The sequence below is a fragment of the Scophthalmus maximus genome, chromosome 8 (assembly GCF_022379125.1).
Source record: "Scophthalmus maximus strain ysfricsl-2021 chromosome 8, ASM2237912v1, whole genome shotgun sequence".
NCBI classification, from domain to species: domain Eukaryota; kingdom Metazoa; phylum Chordata; class Actinopteri; order Pleuronectiformes; family Scophthalmidae; genus Scophthalmus; species Scophthalmus maximus.
The window spans coordinates 8,919,071-8,944,938 of NC_061522.1; the positions used below are offsets into that span (position 1 = coordinate 8,919,071).

The 25,868-nt window shown below is 41.5% G+C and overlaps 1 protein-coding gene across 1 annotated transcript; it reads left to right on the plus strand.

Moving 5' to 3' along the window:
• The first annotated feature begins 68 nt into the window (after positions 1-68).
• On the plus strand, positions 69-17,664 carry papss1 (3'-phosphoadenosine 5'-phosphosulfate synthase 1). The gene is made up of 12 exons (XM_035635946.2): positions 69-336; positions 3,337-3,451; positions 3,556-3,791; positions 4,619-4,757; positions 5,595-5,713; positions 6,058-6,171; positions 6,326-6,437; positions 9,515-9,720; positions 12,031-12,166; positions 12,507-12,775; positions 14,030-14,259; positions 16,478-17,664. Exons 1-12 carry the CDS (start codon positions 274-276, stop codon positions 16,614-16,616), a joined length of 1,878 nt encoding a protein of 625 aa, XP_035491839.1. The 5' UTR covers positions 69-273; the 3' UTR covers positions 16,617-17,664.
• Positions 17,665-25,868: the final 8,204 nt, after the last annotated feature.

Sequence of the window (25,868 nt, forward strand, 5' to 3'; positions counted from 1 at the left end):
TTAAATAATGCGAGCTGACTTCCTACTACAGGAAGTGCGTCACTGCGTCGCAGCTGATGTGGCTCCGTCGCCGGTGACGAGTTTCCGGTTGTTGCGCCAGGCAGGCTCCGCGGCACCGGGCTCCTCCATTGACCGGCGATTCCGATCTCTCAGCACACGGCGCCAGGAGTACACGTAGAGGCGAGCCGTCTGTCGTGTACGTGTCGGTTTGTTTTTATTTTTTTCTAAAAAAAGAGCTAACCGCTTAAATTAGCCGTCGACCGCGGACCAGACATGGAGACGCACAGCAGCAACTCGAACAAGAAGCCGAAGCTGAACAACGCCCCTGAGAACTGGGTGAGTTTCTCTCACTCCTCTCGCCAAGTTGTGTTTAATTCCATCACACACACACACACACACACACACACACACACACACACACACACACACACACACACACACACACACACCTCGACTGACCCATTAGCATCATACCGTCACATCCCAGTGCACCGGTGTTGCTAGCAGCACCGAGACAGAAGAGCGTCGGATCAGTCACCTGCATCATCCACTGTCTGGTTACTGAGCCCGATGGTTCCAGCATCACTCTCAGCTAAATAGGCTGTGGAAGAAAAATAAATAAATATATATATGTATGTATATATGTATTTCCCTGTGGCCTGGCGACCTACAGCCTGAACACGCGTGATTCTTATCAAACTGAAGTATTTCCTGCCACAAACCATTCGACTGTACGAGTTGACATCTCACCTCTGTCCGACACAGAGACCCTGGACTCATTAACACATTCACATATTCATGTTACCACATCTGACAACTGATTGCACATACTGCACACTTTTTTTGTACATTCTTTACATTTACATTTTTGCGATTCTTGCATTTTTACATTTGCGTTTCTTATATTTTGTATGTAGCGCTGCAACCAACGATTATGTTCGTTATCGATTAATTTGTCGATTCTTTTTACTCCATTAATCGATTAGTTGTTTGGTCCATTAAATGTCATAAAGTGGTGGAAAATGTCGATCGTGGTTCCCAAACCTCAACATGACGTTTTGTTTTGTCCTCACACCAAAGATATTCAGTTTAGTGCCACGGAGGAGCAAAGAAACCATAAAATATTCACATTGAAGAAGCTGAAATCAGAGAATTTTGACTTTGTTTTCATTAAAACTACTTGAACCGATGACTCGATTATCAAAACAGTTGGCGATTGACTAATTGATTAACTGTTGTTGCTCTATTTGTTTATTTTGCAAGGTGTGTTGTGGGTTGGATACCTGCCGCTGTAACACCAGAATTTCCCATTTTTGGGATCATTAAAGTATCTTATCGATCAGATTAATTCTGCCCTGTAGCATTGACGTGAACCAGCTGAGTTAAAAGACTTGAACAAGGGAGACCCCGCAAAAAATCAAGGCGGGGTTCGAGTAAAGTTATTCAACTAATATTAAGTCGTGCTAATATTTACTGTGGGATAGGTCGGTATCATTGTGGTGAGTGCCTGGTTGTGTGCCAGTGTAATGTTTACAAGGCACGGAAAAAAGTGATCTGAACTCTCGGGCTTTGGGCTAAAGCTTTTTGATAACGCCTTCATCTCTCATGCCGGAAGTCGTGAGTTCGACTCACCCTCATTTCCTAAGAAATTGTTCTTTATAGCCCAAAATAATTACCACATACCTGACAAGGTTTCCCAAAAATTAACACAACAGCATCTAATGTTTACATGATGCCCTTTAAAAGCAACAGGCGAACAAATTATGAAAATTCATCAACATGCCGAGCTTCTCTAGTGACAGTATGGGAGCACAGCCTGACCCACCCACCTGAGCAGCATATATGCATACTTCCATATGCATACACATATTTCCATAAACATGTGCTGGCTTGGCTTGGCACGGTTTGGCATCGGCTCGTCTGCCCAGCGTGGCAGGGGTTTGCTTTTCCATTACAGCAGGGCTACCTGGTTGTGGGTGTGCTCTCATCTGATGATGCGCTGCCCTGAGTTGATGACGTATAAAGCCACTGCCCACTCATGCTTTTTTGCTTTTGCTTTGTGCAACGGTTGTTGGTACGTACGGATAGTTTTCTCGCTCCAGACTGCGAACAACGCTTGAGTCTCGTCGCTGGTCCATGTAGTAGTAGTGATGTTTCCGTGAAAGTAAAAGTAGCTCAGCGCAGTTAAAGTAAAATAGTTCAGCGGCGTAAAGTAACAAGTGTTATATACGGCAGATCAGCTGATTCTTCGCTGAATGATGACGGCTAGTAAAAGTGGTAATGGAAAAGCAAATCACTGAGCAGGGTTTGGCCAAAAGTTCCATTGGAAAAGGGCCACTTGTTGATGTGAGTGGTTTGACGTCATGTTCGTGTGTCCTAACCTTAAGGTATGCAAAACATGGTTATTAGTCAGTGGGAGTGGAGAGAAAAAATATCTTCAAAAATAACTGACTACACCCTTCAGTCCTCCAGAATGGAATGATCAACAAAAACTTTACAAAAAAAAACAACACAATCAAATAAAGTTGTGTTTTTTACCAAAGCTACAGTGTGTGATATTTAGAAGAACCTATGAACAGAAATTGATATATTGTCCATAACTAGGTGTTCATATATGCATGACCACCTGCAACAAAGACTCAATGTGTTTTAGTCAACTTTGAATGAGTTAATTATAGTTACAGGTGGATCCTACTTCTGTGTATGCTGCAATGTTTGCCGTGGGCATACTTCTGATCTGAAGATTAAAGGATGAGTGTATTTCTGGAAATACATGAAAAAAAATGAAAGAAATCTAAATCCCAAGTTCGTTTTTTGTCTGTTATTTTGTTCATTCAATGTTTGATTTCAACATGGTAAATTATTGCTGTTTCTTGTTATGAAAATACACATACATATAACCTGAGTTGGTAACGACAATGAAGGGAAGTACTGTCGTGCTTGTATATGTTTATATATACACATCATGGTAATAAATATTGCACATTTATTTGAAAGGAAATTTTCATATTATAGAAACGTGACATTCAAACGCTATCTCGCAATAATTGCATATTTTGTTTTAGCAGACTACTTGTCCATTGTTTAGCATTATGTCTCTAACACCAGCTAGCATTAGCATGCAAAGCGGCTAATTAAAGCTGGCAATAAAATCCAACTCTAATGCACAGTAAGACTCTTATAATATACAGCTTCCCAAAAATTCCAGGGAACCATATTTTATTGGTGTAAAAAAACGTCAAAGATGCTTTATGAAATGACTTGTTCGGTTCAATCTGTTCATGTTAACCTTTTTTTCCATATACTCAATTGATGCAAAATTCTGTATCATTTCAGGGAATGCAACGTGCAACCAATGTCACCTATCAAGCTCATCATGTGAGCCGAAACAAGCGCGGGCAGGTTGTGGGCACAAGAGGAGGGTTCAGAGGATGCACTGTTTGGTTGAGTGGTAGGTTATGAGATGTCACACATTTCAGCATGTCCGTAATAATTACATTTCAGTTTATTTGATAGTTGTTTCACAATCCTGTTGTTTTTTTCCTCCACGTAAAGGATTGTCCGGTGCAGGGAAGACCACAGTGAGCATGGCTCTGGAGGATTACCTGGTGTGTCACGGCATTCCCTGCTACACCCTTGACGGAGACAACATCCGCCAAGGGCTGAACAGAAACCTGGGTTTCAGCCCAGGGGATCGGGAAGAGAACATCAGACGCATTGCTGAGGTTGCCAGGCTTTTTGCTGATGCCGGGCTGGTATGCATCGCCAGCTTCATCTCTCCCTATGGCAGGGTGAGTGACTCACCGAGGAAAGCATCAGTGGTTGTGGAGCATATGACGAATGAGTTTAATGTGAATGCGCCGATTGCTGATACTGTAGTAACATGGCTCTCATGTGTGTTATACAGTCTCTGTTGAGATATATTTAGTCAAACCCTTTGTGAATAGTTTTGTTTCAGGCTGACAGGAGATTAGCAGACTGGTGCTGTATACCAGTGTAAAATTTACATCTAATTTTGGAACATTGATCAGATTTCCGATTCACTGTCCATTATTGTTTTGCTGAAATTGAAGATGCCATTACAAACAGATTTGGAAGTCAATTTTATGGAGGCAGGATTATATATCTTCATGCCCAAAATTTAAAACATACCACACTCACAAAAGTTATTATGATTATTGTTGTTATTTATTTTATTTTACTATTTTGGCAAAGACAAATGACAAAACAGTGACAGGACAACAAAAAGACGGTCAACAACTGAAAAATACACAGAGCACATGAACAGAGATAACATGCTAAACAAATACAAATTCATGTCAGTAAAAGGACAGTGTGCTATGATTATTATTAAATTTATTTTTAACTATTTTGAAGAAAAGAAGAAAAAAAAAGGAAAACAATATTGAAATTAAAAAAACGCTACAAGTTCTGGATTAAACCATTTGCAAGACATTTACTGTACACTGGTGAATTTTGTTCTCATAGCAGAAGACAACAATTTTTCTAACTAAACTTGGTGAGCTTCAAAAACTTAACGTATTGTTTTCCACTAACTGCTCTTTGGCTAAAATCCTGTGTGAACCACACTGTTTATATTTCATTTTTTGTCTGACAGGATCGCCTAAACGCAAGGAAGATCCACGAAGCCGCAGGGCTGCCTTTCTTTGAGGTGTTTGTGGACGCTCCGCTGGATGTATGCGAGCAGAGGGACGTGAAGGGACTGTACAAGAAAGCTAGAGCGGGGGAAATAAGAGGTGCGGTAAGGTTTAATGCTCTTTATGTGAAGTGCATCGGTAGAGCCGAGGCTGGGGTTCGTAATGGGGCTGATATACAGAGTAATCTGCTACATAGATACTTTAGTTTCTAAGGAGAATGGGTCAGAATCAATTTTTGTTGTGAAATGCAAAACAAAGGCTGAAAGAGTGAAGTGAAACAAATCTACCAGTAAGTACCGTCATTCACCCAACTTTTCTTTCTGTTACTTATGCTTATCTTGTCTATTTTCAAAGAAATGATTGAGATACTAAAACGGACTCATTACTGTTTGAGGAAGTGCTTCATGTCACACTGGTGTAGCACACAGGGTTGAGAGCTCAACTTGACTTCCTCAGTTTTGTTGTCATTTCTTTTGTGAAATGAGTGGCGTTTTGTCAAAGATTCCTTTTGTTCTTAGGTAATTGAGACACTGTTTTTTTAGTGAGAAGAAATTCAGTGCTGACCTGTTCTCTGAAGCGGTACTTTTAATTCCCCAGGAAAAAGGAAGAATCTTGATCTATTGTAACCAATCAATGGTAATTTCTTCTCTTAACCCACATATGTTGTATTCCTTGATTCTGGAGTATGGATAATCTAGGTATAAATCATGCTTGTGTGATTATTGATTGAAAGGAGAAACAAACCTATCACCTCCTACTATAAAGTGCTACTGTTTGAGCGTTGTGATAGGACACAAACTGTACCTATTAGAGTCTAATATTAATACTATAAATAATGGACACTCACAGACAATTCATGGTGTTTAAAAGCTGAACATTTTGCATAAAAAGTAGAGCTCAGACTGTGATTTCAGTTTCCTGTCTCTGCTTCATCAGGTTTCACTGGAATAGACTCAGAGTACGAGAAACCAGAAGCTCCAGAGCTTGTGCTGAAGACCGACTCCTGCAGTGTGAATGACTGCATACAGCAGCTGATTGACCTGCTCCAGCAGAAGGTGAGGAGACCGTCTATCCTCCTATGTATGATGTTCAGAATCAAATGTTTTTAATTGGCTTAGTCCCCTTTAAAGAATAAATGCTTGATGATTACAGAAGACGACTGAAGGCTTTTAGTTCAGACTTGATACACCAAACTGTGTCATCATCCCTCGATTGGCCACAAAGGGGCAGTGAAGCCTCATAATTGTGTGGATGCTGATGTCACTATATCTACACTGTTATTCTGTAAATCAACATTTGTTTATTAATGGGAAACACCCAACCAAAGTCTCATTGTGTAGGGTGTTATGTAAGGATTTCTATATAGAATCATTAACTTCACTTTCTTTTGATTCTGCAGGATATAGTTCCGGTTGATGCGTCTTATGATGTGAAGGAGCTGTACGTTCAAGAGAACAAACTAGACCTGGCCAAGGCCGACGCAGAGACTCTGCCTGCTGTGCAGATTGGCAAGGTGCTGCTGATTCAAAAGAAAAAAGAATAAGATTTCTTTTGATTGTGCAATTTTCAATTATTTTACTATCTACTAATATATATACTAATACGCAGAGTCAGTACTTCATGTGTGACCTACTGTATGTCACTATATCTGTGTATATGATCCACAGCTGGACATGCAGTGGGTGCAGGTGCTGGCTGAAGGCTGGGCCACGCCTCTGAACGGTTTCATGAGGGAGAGAGAGTACTTACAGTGTCTTCATTTTGACTGTCTGCTGGATGGTAAGATGTGATTTTATGTATCTAAGGAAAAGACATTCTTAACACTTCATTTCAAAATTCAGTTTTTGCTACACTTCAGAAGACCAAAAGACAGGGATGGCTTTCTGTTGAGACACCAGTGCACATTTTTCATGGCAGCACTCAAATGCAAATGTTAGAAGAATTATGAGATGTTAAAATTATAGTTTGCATTCTCTGAAAACTGAATTTGCAATGCAGGTTAGTTTGTTGGAAGTGATGTAGAAAATCCAGACAGAGTTCCAGTCGGCCTGTCTCAGTGTGCTGTATGATAAACACAATTCTCCTGTCGAGAAATGCAAATGTTGTTATTGGTTTCATGTGCCAGTATCATTACATTGTCTGCCAAATAGAGCAGAAATGAAGTTATGCTCTGTTATCATTGAAACCCTGAGCACCAGGATGGGTTATTTGTCCGTAGCTTACCTAGCCAAAGGGTTAATTTGTAAGTGTCTGTAATTTGCCATGTTCAGTATTATGTTACATTGATCTGTTGAACTCTTCTTGTGTCCCCTTTCTAACATTTTCTCCTTTATTCAATTTAAATTGAGCACTTTGTTTAAACAGTGCTAAATTAGATTAACAAATTGCACTTTCATGTGTCCCGGCAAGCAGCAATGCATGATTTTGCACTGTTACATGTACCGGGAGGCTTTAGTGAGCTTCTCTTGTGGCTGACCTGCTGCAGAAGTGATCTACAACTTACCTGAAATGACAGAAAGACCCATTGATATTATCAGGAATAGGAATGTGTGGTATGACAATGTATTGAGAGATGATAAGAGAATGTCTGCTCTGTTCTTCTTTGTGCACAAAATCTTTGTCTTTACTACAATATTTGTCATCGTTTCTGCTCTTCCACACGGCACGGATGCAGGCAGGAAGTTTGCATGACAGCAACACAAACAAACATGGATGGGGAGAGTGAATGTGACACGGAGCAGGGTAATTCCGAACAGAAAGACTCCGACCAAGCCAACATAAATGAAGAGCTTGTACCAAAAGAGGACTCACTTCTGTCGCATGCATGTGGTTTGGCTATTAAGGGTCTGACATGGAGCAGAAAACCGTACTTTGCAAACTGTACCGCAGTGCAGTTGCCACAACAGTCTCAAACAACACTAACCTGTTTTACCAACTATGCAAGAATCTTTTCAAACAGAATAGAGTCGGCAGATGAACCACAATTGTACAGATGGGTGCACAAAACAATCCCCAGACCTGTGATGCTGCAAGAGGCGTAAAATCACAAAGCTGAAAGGAGCAAATTGCATCTTAACTTTTGAAAAGAAATGATCCCAATTCACGCACCCGAGAAAATGTAGGATTAATGATATATACTCGTTATTTGGATATGAAATGAGCTCTCTCTGGATATGATATTTTGGTTATCTTGCACATCCCTAATTGGTTCATTTTAACTAAAGATTTTCAGGCATAATAACGTTGTGTATCATGTCGATGAAGTAGTGACTCTGTTTGCACCGAGGGTTTAGGAATGCCTTTTTTTTGGCACATTTTAGAAAACAAATATCTTATTGGGCGTAGAGCGGTCGATGGAATTAAAACAATTTTCTCATGTATTGTTTGGAATTCCAAGAGAAAGTCTATTTACTTTTATTGCCCACATGACCACTCAAACCATGACTTTAGTGTTGTGGTGCCAAATATTCTGTAACATACACACAGTAAAATGAAAGATATATAAAATATATTGGAAGATAACATAGCCTGTATTTCATATTTTCCGATTTTGACAGGAATACAACCTCTGTTCTCACTGAAGGATAAAACCATCAAACTTTTTCAGCTTGGAATGAAATCACAGATGAGTTTAGATTGTTTCCACAGAAAAATTCCTAATACGATAAACTCAGCTGGGCTGGACCGAGGCAGAAACATACACTGATTCTGTTTGTCCTGGATGAGAGGGACGCAGAGGAAGAGGCCTCCGTATTGATTGACACCATACGCGGCCATTTTTCCATTTTTAACTTCCTACCGGGGACTTTGACAGTGAAAGAAGGTTATCGCGGTGATTGAGATTGATTACCTTCACTATAACACTAAAAGTAGTCGGGAAGCAGAAAACTGCATGTTTGACTAATCAAATAGTCTGTAAAAATAAACAGATCCAAAGTCAAGCTTTGCGTCTCCTTCGCTCGGACATTTGGCAGTCCTGTTTGTGTGTGTGTGTTTTATTAAAACCAGCTGTAAGCTCAACACTGTGACAGAGGGGACCAGGAGAGGGTCCAGACGGTGGTGGGGGCAGCTAGAGTCCCCCCCTCGCGTCTCCACATTACTTGATCTGATGTGATGTGAAAAGCGTGCCATTCCCAAACGTTTTCATCAACCTGGATGGCAAAATGAACTCACAACCAGAACACTTGTCACTACACAGATAAATCATAAAATGAGAAAGGGTCAATCTCTAGCTAAGCTCAAGGGGGGGGGGTTCTCCTCTGGCTCCCTAAATTGCAGCCTTGAAGACTCACTGTAGCCTGTGGTTTAGCTGTATACTTCACATTTAGCCTTCAGGGCTACAACATAGAGACTTTACTAGAATGGCTGAGCTGTTTGTGTTGTGACTGAACCTTTGAGTATTGTTTAAGATGCCTTTTGTAGAACCTCCAAGCTTTTTAATGGAGACCTGTGCATTGTTTTAATAGACATACCCAGTGGCGTGTTGAGTTTTTACATAGGGGTTTTTGCAAGCATACGGTTGAATTCTTGATGGGTTCAACCAAGTGGCAACGTCACATGAACATCATGCTGCTTTGAAGAAGATTTGAAACTAGAGATTGAGACCATAAACTCCTCAGGAAAACATAGCTTAAGTAACTTTTCAAGCAAAATGGTTCTTAATTGTGAGATTTGCTGCTTTTGTTTGTCATGCTTGATAAGATAGTGAATATCTTTGAGTTTTGGACAGTTGGTTAGAAGACAAAACTCTGACACACAGTGATGGTATTCACTATTTTCTAACAGATATTCTTTTTTTACTGCATAAATGTGCCTTTTTCCCCTCATGAAAATGGTTGTTTTCTCCCTTGTCCCAGGTGGTGTCATCAATCTGTCAGTACCCGTAGTGCTGCCGGTGTCTTCTTCAGACAAAGAGCGTTTAGATGGCGTGACGGCTGTGGCCCTGGTCTACGAGGGCAGGCGAGTTGCCATCCTTCGCAACCCTGAGTTTTACGAACACCGCAAAGAAGAGCGCTGTGCTCGCCAGTGGGGCACCACCTGCAAGGACCACCCCTACATCAAGGTATCTTTCTTATATGACATGTTCAAAATGATAGTTTTTGTTCTCTGAAAACTGAATTTGCAACGCAGGTTAGTTTTGTTGGAAGTGATGTAGAAAATCCAAAGGCTCAAGAAGGCATTGAACATTTTTCTGCAGAGGTCCAGGCGGCCTGTCTCAGTGTGCTGTATGATAAACAGTTTGCGTGTGAAGGAAACCTGCCTTGCTGGATTTCTGCACTGATAGAACACAGATATAAACCCGCCCTTTTCACAGTGCTTATGGAAAGACTGACTCGGTTGAGGAGTGGAGCCTTTCTCACAGTCTGTCAGGACGCCCAGTGGTAATCACTGGATCTTTCTGGTCCACCCTAATTTTGCAGGTGTTATATTTGGATGCTGCGTCTCTCGCTCAGTGTCTGAGATTGTACCGCTCTGCTGAACAATCGGAGGAATCTCTGCCAGCGTCTACCTTTTCCCCAGTATACACAGGAATTGTCCCCATCTGTCTCCTGTTCGCCTGCTGTTGGGCCTCAGGTAGCCTCAGTGGCAAGATAACGTTGTCTAATGATCCTGCACACTGTATGGAAGTGGCACTGGCTTGTAGCTGGAAGAGAACGGAACAGTTGCCGACAAAGATGGTCGTGGGATCGAAAACACCAACTGCTGGTTGTCTGGCTAGTTTGAATTCTCCCTTGTTTTCAGGATTAGTGCAGTCAGTCAGCCACTTGGTTATTGCAGAGATGCAAGGTAAAACTAACAGTAACCTCCGTGGCATCTGGTGATATCACTCCCTGGGGTCAGACTTACTGTAAACCTCAGTGGCTCATTTTTTTAAAGCCCTTTGCTGCCAGAAATGCTGGATTGACAGCTGCCTCCGACTGGCAGCAAAGTTGGCTATCATTAAATATTTTTTCTCGTTTATAATCAAATCTGGCTGGGTACTGGACGCGTTTTAAGATGCGTCGGTAGCATCTTATAGACCGTGACTCTCCAGCGTCCACACCTGTCGCCTCAGCGCTGGCTTTAAAACTCGCGCTGAGCATGGCCATGTATATCCACAACTGTCACTCTATGTCCACTCAAACCTGTCACAGACGGATATGTGTGTTCAGCTTGCTGCGATTAGGGTGTCACTCATTAAAAGAGAGTGTGTGTATGTATACATAAAGTGGATGTTTAACTCTCCATGCCGGAGCCGGTCTGTCAGCACACCTCTGAGTAGGTAGCTACAACCCCAACCCCCGTCTGTTTCCAGCCAGGAACGACCTGCTCCATATTACATGTAGTTAATCCTCGTTTTCCTGTTTGCCTGTCTGTCAGTCAGACCGGAAAACCCGTCGTCGGAAACTGTGCTGTAGTGGCTGTTTATCTGGTTATGGCACTTTCACATGTAAAGCTACAGGGTACTTTAAATAGTTAAACAGATCACGTGTGTGTGTACGGACCTGCTCCTTTGAGTTATCCATGCAGACATTATAGTTTCCATTCACATTTGTAAAAAAAGATAAATTGCAACTTGTCAATGCTGTCGATCTCCAAAGAATAAGGCTGCTCAGTTTGCCAGATCAAACTGAAAACAGTATGTTTGTAAAGTAAGGATATCAAAGAGTTTTATTTTTATTTTTTATATGATAAATTATGTCAAAGAAATAAGTAACATGAATGGATTTTTCTTCTTTTTCATCAACTTCCAAAATCGGCCTTTCGCGAGACCTACACACTTCAGGTTTCATTTATGGCCGTCTCTTTGAATTCTCACCGCCTCAGTGCCGGAGCAGTGCTTATTTCTATTTACTGGGCCTGTGGATAGAATTGTCACTTTGTATCACATTAACATCCTGCAGTACCAGTGTGTTGAGTAACTCAAGCTACAGTCTTATACATGCCACAGGAGGCAGGCGAAAGATATTACCTGAAACAATAGCAGCCTTTTCCCTGGATCCGGAGCATTTTGGTGACATTGTTCGATTAATCTCCTGAAGAGGGGAAAAGAAAATCCCCTCCAGTGTGGTCATGAGCTCATCACCAGGTTTAATTTTGGAATACAATCTGACTTTTTCTCTGTTCTGTTACTGAAATTAAGAGAGTAGATGTGGCCAAAGGCAGAACAGGGGGCACGCCAGAGCTTTGTTGACTGTGTTTAACCACACATGGTGACTTTGATTTACGCTGCTATGTCCCTGTTGCAACTGGGCAATAACTCAGGAGGTTTTATTAGAATTCACGCTGGCCTGGATCCAGCACATTGACGTTTTTATGGACCACAGTGTCTTAAGTCTGGATTACGTTTGAGTCGTGTTCACCGCCATGGTCACTGTGACTCCTGTTTCAGATGGTGATGGAGAGCGGGGACTGGCTGGTCGGCGGAGACCTGCAGGTTCTGGAGAGGATCTACTGGAACGACGGTCTCGACCAGTACCGACTCACCCCCACTGAGCTCAAACAGAAGTTTAAGGAGATGAATGCAGGTATGGGGTGACGTTGTGCTGATCTTGTTTATTATCTTGAGAACTTAAACCAAGGATATTTGGAAAGATGGTAGTCATAAGGAGAACTGTGGTTAGACCAATCAGCATCAGTACTTGTATTTTCTTATTTTAAAGTAAGTAAGGGAGTCAGAGTAGTGAGGTCACTGTTGAGAAGAGGTCTGGTGTGATTCACCTACTCACCAATAAGACCACAGGCTGTTTGTGTTTTCAATGGGTGGGTACTTAGCTGCTTGATTATGCTCTGACACTTTATTTGTCTTGTACAGATGCGATTCCTCTGAATATAACAAACCCCTTGTTCTCTGATGTCTTTTTTCAGACGCTGTATTTGCCTTTCAGCTCCGCAACCCGGTCCACAATGGCCACGCTCTCCTGATGCAGGACACCCACAAGCGTCTCATTGAGCGAGGCTACCGCCGGCCGGTGCTGCTGCTCCATCCACTGGGAGGGTGGACCAAGGACGACGATGTGCCGCTGCCAACACGAATGAAGCAGCACGCTGCGGTGCTGGAGGAGGGCGTCCTGAATCCAGACACCACCATTGTTGCCATCTTTCCTTCACCCATGATGTATGCCGGGCCGACTGAGGTAATGACTTTCAACAATATTGAGTTTTCTTTCTTTTTTTTTTAAATGACAGGGAACTAAAGAATGACTGCAGCACCAAGTGACGACAACACACACGGGGAAGAGACATGTCACATACTTGGTGTCTGCACATTTGTGACTGTGATAAATGGCAGGAAAGGGGATTTAAACTTTCCTTGGGGAGCTCTGTTTAGTGTTTCCGTGCCATACACAAACCTCCGTGGGTGCCTGAGCATAGCTGTGTAGCTGGGTATCTTTTAATCATTCATTTATGATAATAAGAAAACTGTGGAGAAGATGATTGAGAGCAGATTGGAGGCTGGATGTCAGACAGCGAAATTTACTCCGTTTGTAATTATGGATGGGAGCTCTAGACTCGAGTCTTGTGTCATTGTTCTGACCCAGTCAGACCCAGTCTACCACTTAAAAACAACAGAAACCCTCGGTCAAGCTTTCTACTTCCAGTCAACGTTCAAATTTGCCAGTGTTCTTCAGCCTACAGCTCCATCCCAAGATTAAATCACATTTTGTAAACCCCGTCTAAAAAACCCTGCGTCCTAAAATATACAAGCTACATGGGCAAGAACATTATTCTAATGGCAGCAGTATTAGTAATTATCAAGAAGTAATGTGGAGTTTTAGCAATTATTGATAATGAGAAACAGAAAGGGAACCTCAGTGTTTATTGTGAATGCTAATTCCTAAGGGAAGTAATTGTGGGAGACTGGTCGCCTGAACTTGTGGAGGTATAGGTCTGCTGCAAAGAGAAACCTAGGGGTGGTTTTATATTTTCTTTTGCCCAACACAAGTTTTATTAGATATTTTAAGTTATATTGAGATATTGTAGTCTGCACAGTCATTAATCACTGTTATATTAAAATCCACAGACTTTATTATAACAAGATAATGTTACCGTATTAAATCAACCACAGCTTAAAAGAAAAGTCGATCAAACACACCACATCTTCCCCATCACTCTGCATAATAGGTACACAGAGGTACTCAACAGCCCTGACATGTTACACAACTAAGACAAGAACAACATGCTGAGCACAAACCAGAATAATCATAACAACACAGCAAAAATACTAAATTTCGTCATTATGAACAATAATTCTTGAGCCCGTATTAAGGACTAGAGATATTTTATTACAGTGTGTGTGAAATAAAATATAAACAAAACACCATATTTCCTATTCATTCTAATCTAGTCTTCTCAATATTCTCTCTCTCTCTTTGTCTCCTTGTCCACAGGTTCAGTGGCACTGCAGAGCTCGAATGGTGGCTGGTGCCAACTTCTACATCGTGGGCCGTGACCCCGCAGGCATGCCCCACCCAGACACGGGAAAGGACCTGTACGAACCCACCCACGGCGCCAAGGTCCTCACCATGGCCCCCGGCCTCATCACCCTGGAGATCGTACCCTTCAAGGTTGCTGCTTACAACAAGGTCAAGAGAGCGATGGATTTTTATGACCCTGGAAAGTAAGTGCATGTTCATGTTCCAATTTTTCAGTTGATAAAAACCTCACTCACACAAACCTAAATATCTTATTTGTAGATTTAGTCAAGAGTAATACCTCACATGTATTCCAATTAGAACCAGCAACCTAAGCAGAAATTCCTCTCTCTAAATTAATTACTCATTAGGCCTTTCTTTTTTAATTTTTTTACGACCATTTCATCCATTTCCTGTCCTCTCGCTCTGCTGTTTACAGCAAAACGTCAGGCCAAGAATAACGGGTTGTTTTTCTTTCTTACACAGTTAAAAGGTTTCGTGGATTAGTGCGAGCTTTGATGTTGCTCAAAAAACCTGCTATTAATTTCAGTATGTGTACGCAGACTGCACATGATGACTAACAAAAATCATGCAATCTCACTGCCTCTCCTGCGGATGTGATGCAGCCGCCACCATTGGGTTACGCAACTGTAGCTGTGTAGGAATGTTAAAAGTAAATATGGCCAGACTAATCATGAGATTTGCTTAGTTTTCCATGATGCATATTTATGATGTTAAGTCCAGACTGAGTTGTTGATCGGCCGCACGATGTGCCTCTGTGGAAACAATTAACAGTACTTGGTACAGTTTTGAAATATTACCAAGTTTGTATCGTTTTTCCTTGGCTTTGAAATCATTACCTGGTAAGAAAAAAAACCTCAATTTTAAATATTCAGTAAATGGCCAAATCTATTTTTTTTTTGTCTCAGAGGAAACAATGACATTTTTGTCGTCAGAAGTCTTAAATTTATTCTTATATTTATATAAGAATTCAAAGATTCATCGACATCAACAGGAGTAGTAAACAGCAATGCTTTCTTTTGATTTCTAAAAATATATATAAATATACAGTATGCCGATGTATTGGTATCGGAAATCCTGATCTCCCTAATATCGATATCGTCATGGGCCCAAAAATCCATATCCCTCAGGCTCTATTGACAACAACTTGAAATTTGATACAAATGTTCATGAAGACTTAAGGATGTACCGATTAGAAGTTGATGGTCTAAGCTCAAGGTCGCTGTCCTGCAAATGCACTCGCACCTTTTTGTCAAATCCCTTCAGTCTTGACCTTATATATCTTATGAGTGGAAAGACATGCAAGCTGCGTCTTGACTGTTTGGCGGAGGCAATAAAGCTTGAGGTGCTGATTCTAGTTTTATACGGAACATCACTCACCCTATGGTTTGGTTTAATTTTAAGGCCGAAGTAAAGAGATTTCCAAAGTCCGTAGTCGTCACTCAGTTAGATTTATGGCATTCCACTCTCGCATGCACACTGACAGCGCTCTTCCAAATTTCAAGAGGAATATCGATACTAAGCCCAATCACCAGCAATACCTCTCAAGTCTCTCCCTAAAGTGTAACGGCTGAGGTCACAGCAAAGCTGTTTCTAATTTGACATTGTATAAAAAATGTTCTCGGAAGAATATGCCTGGAGCCCTTGTACATCACGCCACGTGAAATGTGAGGTCTTCTTCACAGATTCTAAATGTTTCAAAGCCGCAGGACGTGCTCGACGTCGTGTGATAACAATTAGAAATTGTACTTCATAAACAGTGGGACTTAGAGCCTGGCCGCTTGCATTTGTTTTCTTCATGGGAAACATTGTTAGTTGTTAGTTGTTAGTTGTTGCTTGTAAGGAGTTCTGTCCACGCAGAAAAGACGGGGATCTTACCTCATCCTTGGCCTTTTTGTTTTTTTAATAGTTAAAATTTATAGATTACTTGTGATTGACAAATTTGACTAATTACACATCTACTCCTCCCACACATTGAATGTGAAGAATTCATGAATGTGAGAGGTCGGCTGCACCGTCCGCACTGTCCAACCGCCGCTGCTCTTGGCGTGGCAATGCGGGCTCGCTGGACTGTCACAGCATCTCTCTAGCCACAGAACGATTTGGGAGGAAAGCAGCAGCCAGAAATGGTCAGCATATGAAATTTGGAGCTTAGTAAGATAAAAAAAATTCCCATTCGCATATTTTCACGTCTGTTTTCAATGTGAGGGATGTGAAACGCTTTAAGAGCTTTGTTTTGGTCGACAGAAATGCTAACTGGCCAGCCGGCGCGCCTCGATGCACTTGATTCCCAAGCAGCAGGCGGTTATCGTTGGCTAATTTTTGCTGTTCTGCTGATAAGCCCCCTTTTTTTTATTAATTGTAATGTCTGCTACTAACCCCCCCCCCCTTCTTAAATTGCAGCCACCAAGACTATGATTTCATCTCGGGAACACGCATGCGGAAGATGGCTCGCGAGGGAGCGAATCCTCCCGATGGCTTCATGGCGCCAAAGGCCTGGGACGTGCTGAAAGAATACTATAAGTCACTGGAAAAGGCCTGAAGGTTTGTGTCTCAGAAGAAACAAACATGGGAACACGGTGGTTTCTACGGATATTTAACATGGGGGAACTCGGGGACCACACGGCTACTGTCAAAAACCAAGCTCGGGCTTCTTGTCTGTCACTTCTACACTCAGCTCTCAGCCATGAAAAAACTGATCTCACTTGTTTTTAGTCTTAACACGTTTGTGTTTTAACCGCGTCGTTAACTAAACTAAAAACTATGTCTTTATAGTAGGTGTTTCGGTTTCTCACTAACTTTACGACTGTATATTCTGTTGACTGCTCGCAAAAAATACTGTGTAAAAAGATTTACAGGTGAACATCTGTGATGGCCCGTGTGGGTGAGTGCTGTTGATCAGTACGAAAATAGGAATGAATGTTGAGTGTTTGGAAATGTCTAAATTTAAAAAAACGCAACTGCAGCTGCACCTGCTTGAGTTCATGGAAAAAAACTCACGACTGAACCTCAGACAAATTGCCTTGTACGGTACGTTCGCAAGTGGCGGTGGCAAAATGTGGTGTACACAAGTATTTGATGTAAAAGTTGTAAGAGTGCCTTGGTCTTTAGAAAGTGATTTCACATGATGTCTTGTTTGAATTAAGACACACACACACACACACACACACACACACACACACCTGCTTCTTATCCCACTTTTAGCTTTACTGTAATTGTCTGCAGCACAGATCAGCATGAAATATGTTTTTGTTGGGAAGTGTAACTCAAACCTAAACTTCTAGGATCATGTTTACCATGTTTTTTCTTTCCCCCCCACCCATTTTTATTCTATTTATTCTGTCTCTAACTTTAAAGTCTCTACTTTTTAACTGTTGTTAAATGTAGTCTTGGTGCTCTAAGCTTTTCTCTCAACAGTTTTTATGTTTTCATAATTTGTTTAATTCTTCTCTTGGGTTACTGATATTTTCCATGTGGTAATTCATTTTTAGGAGTTGGCCTGTATAATCAGATGGTTGATGGTTACCATCAAGGGATCAGATTTGTAATCTTCCTTATCCAATAAACCATTTTTTTTAGCAGAAAAAGAACAATTTGTTTACTTTTGTTTTCTCTGATCTTTGGCTGTGTGTGCGCATGTGTTCCCCTTTCTTTTTTCTTCATTTGCATTGCACCAAAGAGTTTTAAATATGTAGCACACTCTCAAAAAAATTCCACTTAATTTTAAATGCCAGTATTTTGTTTCATGTATTTTAGAAACTAAATCTACATTGATGAGATGTCGTCGGCTCTTCGCCGCCTGTGATCTCGCTGTAACACACTTCGTATCCTGACAACTCAATGGCTCTAAATCTCTTCACATCTTTGTGACTAAGTCTCCTCTCCGTCATCTACGTGAACAGCGCACCCTTGAAAAATGAAATTCCTCCAGTTTTGTGTGGGCCCTGTCTGTTGGAACCTCCGTGACCCCCCAGTTGGTCAATCAGCTGCATATTGAATGAGACAGACCCTCTGGTGACCCCAATCAGAGTCAGGCACACTTGCACACTGTATACAAAGAGCTGCAGCTGGCACGCAGATGCAGTGAAAGTGGAACACAGAGGGTTAAAAAACAGGCCGAGACGAGTGGCTCTGTCAGAAAACACCCTGGGTACTTTTATCTAAACCAGCTCCAAGATATAATGAAGAGACCTGCCAGAAGCAATTTTTTTCCTACCTTTTGCCAGATCTTGTTCAATCTCACATGGTAATCAAGCCGGGACCTCAGCACAGCTTCAAAAGATCTGGGATGTGTTTTTTTTTCTCACACAAAAATGGATGAAATTGAATTTTGGAGAATGAATTTTGTTGTTGTTCCTGATGTTATCTCACTTGTAGCATGCACAGTATATAAGTTCTGGGGTTTTTTTCCCAGCTTGTTTGCCCATTAATCAGATCTCCCTTTGAAACTTTTCTTCCCTGCGAGGCTGTGGACACAGAGCGGCACACTTCCGGAGAAAAAGGTGCAAGGTGTCGGAAGTGTTTGCCGTGTTCTACTGCTGTTGACGCGACGCACGCCTCCGCTCACCTGCACCAGCTCATTTCAACTCAAATGGCTGTTTATTGGCGATTATTGCACTTTAACATTATTCAACTGATGTTTTGTTAAGACAGTTTAGCCTGATTTTTTAATTTTTATGAATAATTTTAGAATTTCTGGGCACTTTTTTAGCACTTTCATTTCTGTCTCTGAAAGAAAACCATATCTAAAAAGAACAACCCACCATCGTGGCCACTCTTTTGGTGTTAGACTCCAAAGGACTGTGCTGCCTCTGACGCCGCAGGCCTAACAACTTTACTTTGCAACCCTAAAATCAAAATTGATTTATTAAAAAACCTTCTCCTTGCACATAAGTCACGGTGTTCCTCAGGCTTCAGTTTTGGACCCACTGCTGATCTCGAGTGACATGATTACATGATTTATGCGTCATGAAAATTACTCACATCATCTTTATTCTGGAACCACTGCAGACAATTTATGCATTTACTCACCACTTCGCAGAGATACATAAATAAATAAATGAATACAAATAATTTCAAGGGCTTCTCAAACTCCCTGTAATTCATATCTGTTTGACATCGCACATGACCGTCCATCCTGTCTGCTGTTGACGGGTAGAGATATATTGTGTCCTCTTTCTCAGCGGTCTCCTCCTGTAGGTGGGACCCTCACTGAGGAGGGTCGTGCAAACTGTTGGGGATGAGATGGGCTTACGGCCCACCTCTTGTACCTGACAGTGCGTCTATTGCAGGAGAGTCTGGAATTTTTTTCCCTTCCAGACTGTTCCTTCAAGGTTGTGTAACAGATGCTTCCCTTTGATGTGCTCACGAATCATCTTTTGATGCATGATCTCCCTCCTTCTGTATGATCTCTTAATATTGCTGCTTCGGGCTCCTGAGATAATGTTCCTGAGGCTGTCTGGCCTCATTCTGACACGGTGCGCTGACACGGGAATAACAAAGCATCCCACGTCTTGAAGAGTTTCTTCTGAATCCTATATGAATTGCATGTGTGAGGTAGAAGAAGAACATATGTCACATATGGGATGGGATGGCTGATGATTTGTAAATATCCTGCTACTATCATACAGCCCATAAACATCACACACTTGTTAAGTGTCAGACATATATTTTCTTGTTTGCACGTCTGTGAACTGTAGGCTTCCTGGCCATTAGAGCGTCAGTCAATGCTATTGGACTATTAAGAAATGAATTCAAACCATCATTAGCAGACACCAAGCTATGCTGCACAAAATACCGTCATACTGTCGGTAGGTGGGGTATCAGAAGTCCTCATTTCTAAGCTTCATGTAATTCTTACAGTATTACTTCTCTTAAGCAGAAAATGGTCTTTCAGCTGACATCCTTATGCATTCCCTCAGTGTTACCCACAATTCTTTGTAATTATCCATGACTCCTCACTGTGTGACGCGACTTGCGAGTGTAAATCACTGACGGCTCTTTCTCACTTTGCCCACTGCACATCTCATTAAGCTGAAAGTGCTCGAGACCATCTGCAGGTGCTGCATCAAACTTGACTTGACCTGACTTTGCTCCTGATTCGACAAAATTGCCACCGCAGTATGTGATACAATCCAAAAATGTAATATGTCCAAACAACAAATACAGACCACACACTGTGTATTCAGTGTTTCATTTACATAATAAACACACATTTTGTAGGAACAGTGTATTCTAGGACAAGACATTGCTTCAAGATCAAAGTGTCAAACATGTCAGAACCTCCTCAACTCAACAGAATGAGGATCCAGATGATCAAACAAAAAAATGACTGCTGTGACTGTGACTGTGCCCTGCACACGCACGCACGCACGCACGCACGCACGCACGCACGCACGCACGCACGCACACACCTCAGAGCTCTCCTTGAATTTTAACCATGTCCTGTATCACCGTATTGCATTTTGTAAAGTAAAGCCTGTTTTTATCATGACTGGCTTTGAAAGCAACGCAAACCAGATGGAAGGAAATTGGAGATAAATGCAGCTGGAGTCCATGTTGGAGCAGAGACGTGCTGGTGGTATGGGATGAGACAGCGATGATGTCACTGCGTGTCCTACGCTGCAGTAAAGGCCACACTGGCTTTTACATACCCTATCTACTTTCCTCACTTTACATAACAAACTCTTACACCGAGACAGAATTTTATTTCAAAAATGACATTATTGTATTACAATTATATTATAATATATATAATAAAAACAATGACTGGATAGGCCACATTTTTTTTATTGTTGTTCTTGTTTTTTTTGTTTTGTTTTTTTAATACACCATCTAGACGATTATTAAGGCAAAGGGTTCAAAAGCGGTAAGTGATGTACTCAAAAGAATCACACAAGATATCAGTCAAATATCAATAACTGGAAAATGAATTATTTGTATTTGGTGAGTTGTATTTTGCGTGTACTTCACAACTATACAGGAAGAGATAGAAAGGCTCAACTGACCTGATGCCTAACAGCTTGCACTAGAGACTGAACTGTCATCAAACTCTTATCTTTGGACAGTTTCGTATATCGGCTCCTTTCTGTGAAATTATTATAAAACTACAGTACCTGTATTTCACCAAGGAGTGAACGTAAGGACCGCACTTCTGGCATAATACACCTCACTCAGCAGATCAAATCATGAGGTCTGGGATTGATGGACTGTCTCCATTTGAGATGGCAAAGTCTTCTCACGCTGTCACTGTCAGGGGGTTAGATTATGAGGCTCATATTTAAGCAATGTGTTGATTCCAACTGTTATCTCACACAGATTACTTGTAATTACCTGTGTCGTTATGATTTTTGGATATTTTTTGTGAGCTCTGTGTTGTGTTTTTGGTATTTGCAGCGTGTTTCTTTTCTATATTTGGGTTGCATGTTGTTGTGCTGCATGAGTGTTGTCAAACTGTTGAAGATGTTTTGTCCCTTCGCACGTGTCGTCTACAAAACATCCTATTCACAAGGCATGTGGCAAAATAACGGGTAAAACACTAGAAAGAATGTTTAATTACAATGTTGAGATCATTATTTTGTGCCATTCATGTGGGCGATGGATGACTTAAAATAAAGCGCCTTATTTTGGAACAGGACAGATCAAATTGGGAGCGCAGTTGTTTGTTCTGAAAATAAGTGAGATGAGAGTGGAGCAAAAGGGAAGGAGCAGCTGACCACATAAATCTCAATGTTACTCTCATAAACAGTATTTTAACTGTAGCTGAGTTGAATAGAGCATGTCAGCACCTGGACATGGAGATCAGTACATGATTTTAACTATTCCAATTTTAAATCTAACTTCAATGGCTTGTTCTAAACAAAGTAAACACATTGTGTTAGCTGAATAATACCAGTGTTAAAGGACACACTGACAAAAAAAAAAAGTGAAAGGATGAGAAATCAATAGAGACTTTATTCGAAAAGCATCAAAATGAAGAGGACTGCTTGGAAAAAATGTGGGAAAAAAAATGCGACTCAATGAGGCTCAAGGCTTAGGAGTGACATGAAAAGGTGATTTCATTAACCTACATCTTATTAATCAGTGCTAAATAAAGTCCAGGATCACAGTTGGCATGTACCCCGCACGCACCAATCCCGTCGCGGCGCCGATCTGGAAGCAGTGAAAGGCCTTTCGCTGTCTCATGGACCCGGTAAACTTGTGTTTGTGTGTTGCCGTGGCTTCTGCGGTGTCTTCCACCCTGACCTTTACCTGCCATCGTTTCCCTCTGCTGCGTGAATCATAGACTGTGCTTACTTCTGGATTTATGTGCTTATATGATATAATATTATAGAATAGAATATAACACATCAACGGGTGTTCTACCGCAAAATCAAAACATAAAGCGTATCCATGGTGGACTATATCCGTCACTGTCCATTTCAGCTTTTCAGTAATTTACCATCAAACCGTACGAAAAACACATTTAGCAGCCATCTAGATTTTTTAATAAAACATGCCACAAGACATGAACATCATGTTTTTGTCTGTGGTTTCTAGTATAATAATATGATCTGATCAGATTGTAGGGCTGATGGAGATGATCACAAACGGTCCAGTTCCATCAGGTAGCATCTGAATTCATTGACAAAACGTGCTGTTTTTAAGGTTTGAAAAAGCATGTTCAATGTCATGCTGCTCAGACCTACAGGCCTACGTTTATCTCAATCTGTATATTACAACGATATTGAACAATTGAAAAAGGTAGAAAAAAGTTGCAGGGGAGAACCAGTGAAGGTGTTTGAACTGGAAAGTATTAGTTGAGTATTAGTTTTTCTTTTTACGTATTTTTTGTAATGGAATATCTAATGATTCTATGAACTATTTCTTTCTTTCTTGACAATTGGCAACTGTCCTAAATGTATGCATTAGATTATATACAATAAATGTGATGCTGAAATACATAACAAAGGCCACTTCCTGTTACATCCACAAACAGAATCTGAAATCTTCAGGGCCTTTTTGCCGAACAATGAGCAACAATGTTCGTTCTTCGAGTCTGTTGCATGTAATCAACCATCTCGCTCGCTTCATTTCCTGTCAAACATCATCAATATAGGTATAAAATGCCCCCAGAACACTCAAACAAAAGATCTTCTCGGTCATTTTGTAGATACTCCAACAACTTACATAATATGTGATATCAAGGAGATAAGAAAACAGTGGGTATGTTTTGAGGAGACAGACTCGACCTGAGAAGACTCATTTCAGTCTTTAAAAATAACAGCGATTCTGCTCCATGTGCTGTTGCTTATACTCTGCGAATCGTGAATCACGTGCTGCAGTTCACTCCGAGTTCATCAGGTCGACCCCTGCATGAAGACTCAAGGAGCACCTGTGATTGACTTCCAGCCGCTTTTGCTCGCAAACAAGTGTGGTGCGGTCCCGGCCTCTCCCCGGCACACCTCACTTGGGCAATCTCAAGTTTCCCCCGTATCATCAGATGAACTGCCATCCGATGCCATGATTCTATTTGTCTTGGACATTGTTCTAGCTTTGATCATGAATTGCGGTAATTACTCTGCGGCTTATCCTTCCCTCTGCAAACAATGCGTGGAACAGGAGAAGCCAGCGTGCACAAAAGCACCGACACAGAGGCCTGCCGTATGCGAGGATACGCGGCCTGATTAAATGCAGCCTTTACGTTTTAATGTTTTTCATCCACAGTGCACTTTGCAGCTCAGCTACCAGTATGCCGCCACTTAGCAGCAGATCACTTGAGTCCGGATGTGCTAATGAAAGCGAACCAGATCTCTGTCTGCCTCCTCCTCCCTCGCCCTCCCGTTCCTTTTATCCTTGTGTCTCTGAGCGCAAATAAATAAATGAGCAGAACCTGAGACGGGACTACAGGGAATTGTTCATTATGGACTCTGGAAAACAGCAGCAATCAGGACTAAAAACAGGCCGCTTGGCTCAGTTTGGTCCCTAAATAGTTCAGGGGCCTCATCCCGCCACATGGCCTTTCATCTACTTCGCGCAGAAATGGTGTCTTTTGTAGCCGTCGCCTCAACAGGAAACAAACATCTTTGACATCCAAGTGTCCCGTGAAAAAAACCCCGTTATAATTAAAATTCCTGTCATATTACACTGAAACTTCCCGGAACATCATGAACCTCTGTCTCTGAGAATTAACCATCAGGCCACAGTGGAACCTCAGTGTGGTCGCCCCCAAGATATGCTGACATAAATTCCAATTTTTTTTCCTTGTTTCCTATTTCCAACCAACACTCAACACAATCACGCTGACGAATGATGTCGTCCTGCTGCAACGGGGATCAGAACAAGTGTCATATTAAAGGACACTGGCAAATTGTGTCATTTCATTTGGAAGACCTGTTGAACGGAGAAGCATCAAATAGCTGTAGCGGACCGCGATTCTTGATCATATCGCTTGATTATAACAAGCATACTTAAAGCAATGTAACTCCAAGGTCACGCATTATAATGCCGGGAGAAAATAATGGTGAATTCCTGCATTTATTTGCCGCTTTTCATTCACAAACGCACACCCACACGAACACGCACACACTCTTTATGGATAGCTGATATGTGCCAAAAATTGGCAAATAGGACAGAAAACGTAAATGGGCTGTGCTGCACTTTGCAGGCTTTGTATGTGGGTTGCCCTCACCATTAAGGAAGCAAATGATGTGCAATACAGTTGAAAAGCTCTAGATCAGCGACTCAATGGAGTTAAGAGTTGTTTTGTCAACTCGACAAAACAGGAGATGAAAAGTGGAGATGTACGTGTGTGTCCCAGAGCAGGACGTTGACCGCTTCAAACTGAAAATATGTTCCAACGTATTTCCCATTCTGTTACTAAGAAAGCCACAATCTGACACACGCACGCACGCACGCACGCACGCACCTACACACACACACACGCACGCACGCACGCACACACACACACACAATGTCAGAAACATGACTGGAATTCAACCGTTGTTACTGGGACTTGAGCCAGAAGTCAGGAATGCCGTATTTGTAGGAATTTAAAGTCAAATTCCATCTGCACTGGTTTGGGATGAATTCAGTGTGCATTCATTGCTGAAGAGCGATTTATTTGGCGAATGAAGTAGCCAGTAAAGTTAATGGGATGTCTAAACCCTGACCAAAAGCAGTGGTTCAAAATACAAACGACTGTCGATTGAGCGGCTCTTTGCTGGTTCCTTCTAGTCAAACCAAAAACAAGACTGAATGTGAATCGGCCCACTTTGGGCTCGGTTGATCTCCGCAACACTTGTTGTTGGGAAAACATCGTCAGTACAGATTGGGAGAAATATGCACCCACCAACAGTATCAAATGTGTATCCTGAGGGCGGTCATTACTTTGTGATGTGGTACGTTCAGCTGCTAATGTGCAATGATCCTTGGTTTGTTCAATGTCCTCGCCATTCGCAGTCTCGGCGGCTTCAGGGCCGACATTTGGAACAGGTCACACAGACCCGGTCTGCCTTCGCCTGTTTCCACGAGTAGCCTACCGAGACCTTTGAATTTATCTTTTCACAAAAGTTACGACAAACCGTGTCGGCAGAACAAATCCTGCGACATCGTCTTTGACACACCAACAAAGCAGTTGTTTTTTCTCTCCACTGTAATTTTCTTCTTTCACTTGAAGCAATATCGGAACAGTGAAATGTGAAATAGTTAAAAAAGATAGACATTGGCTTATTCTCACCTTACTGTGTGTGTATATATATATATATATATATATATATATATATATATATATATATATATATATATATATATATAT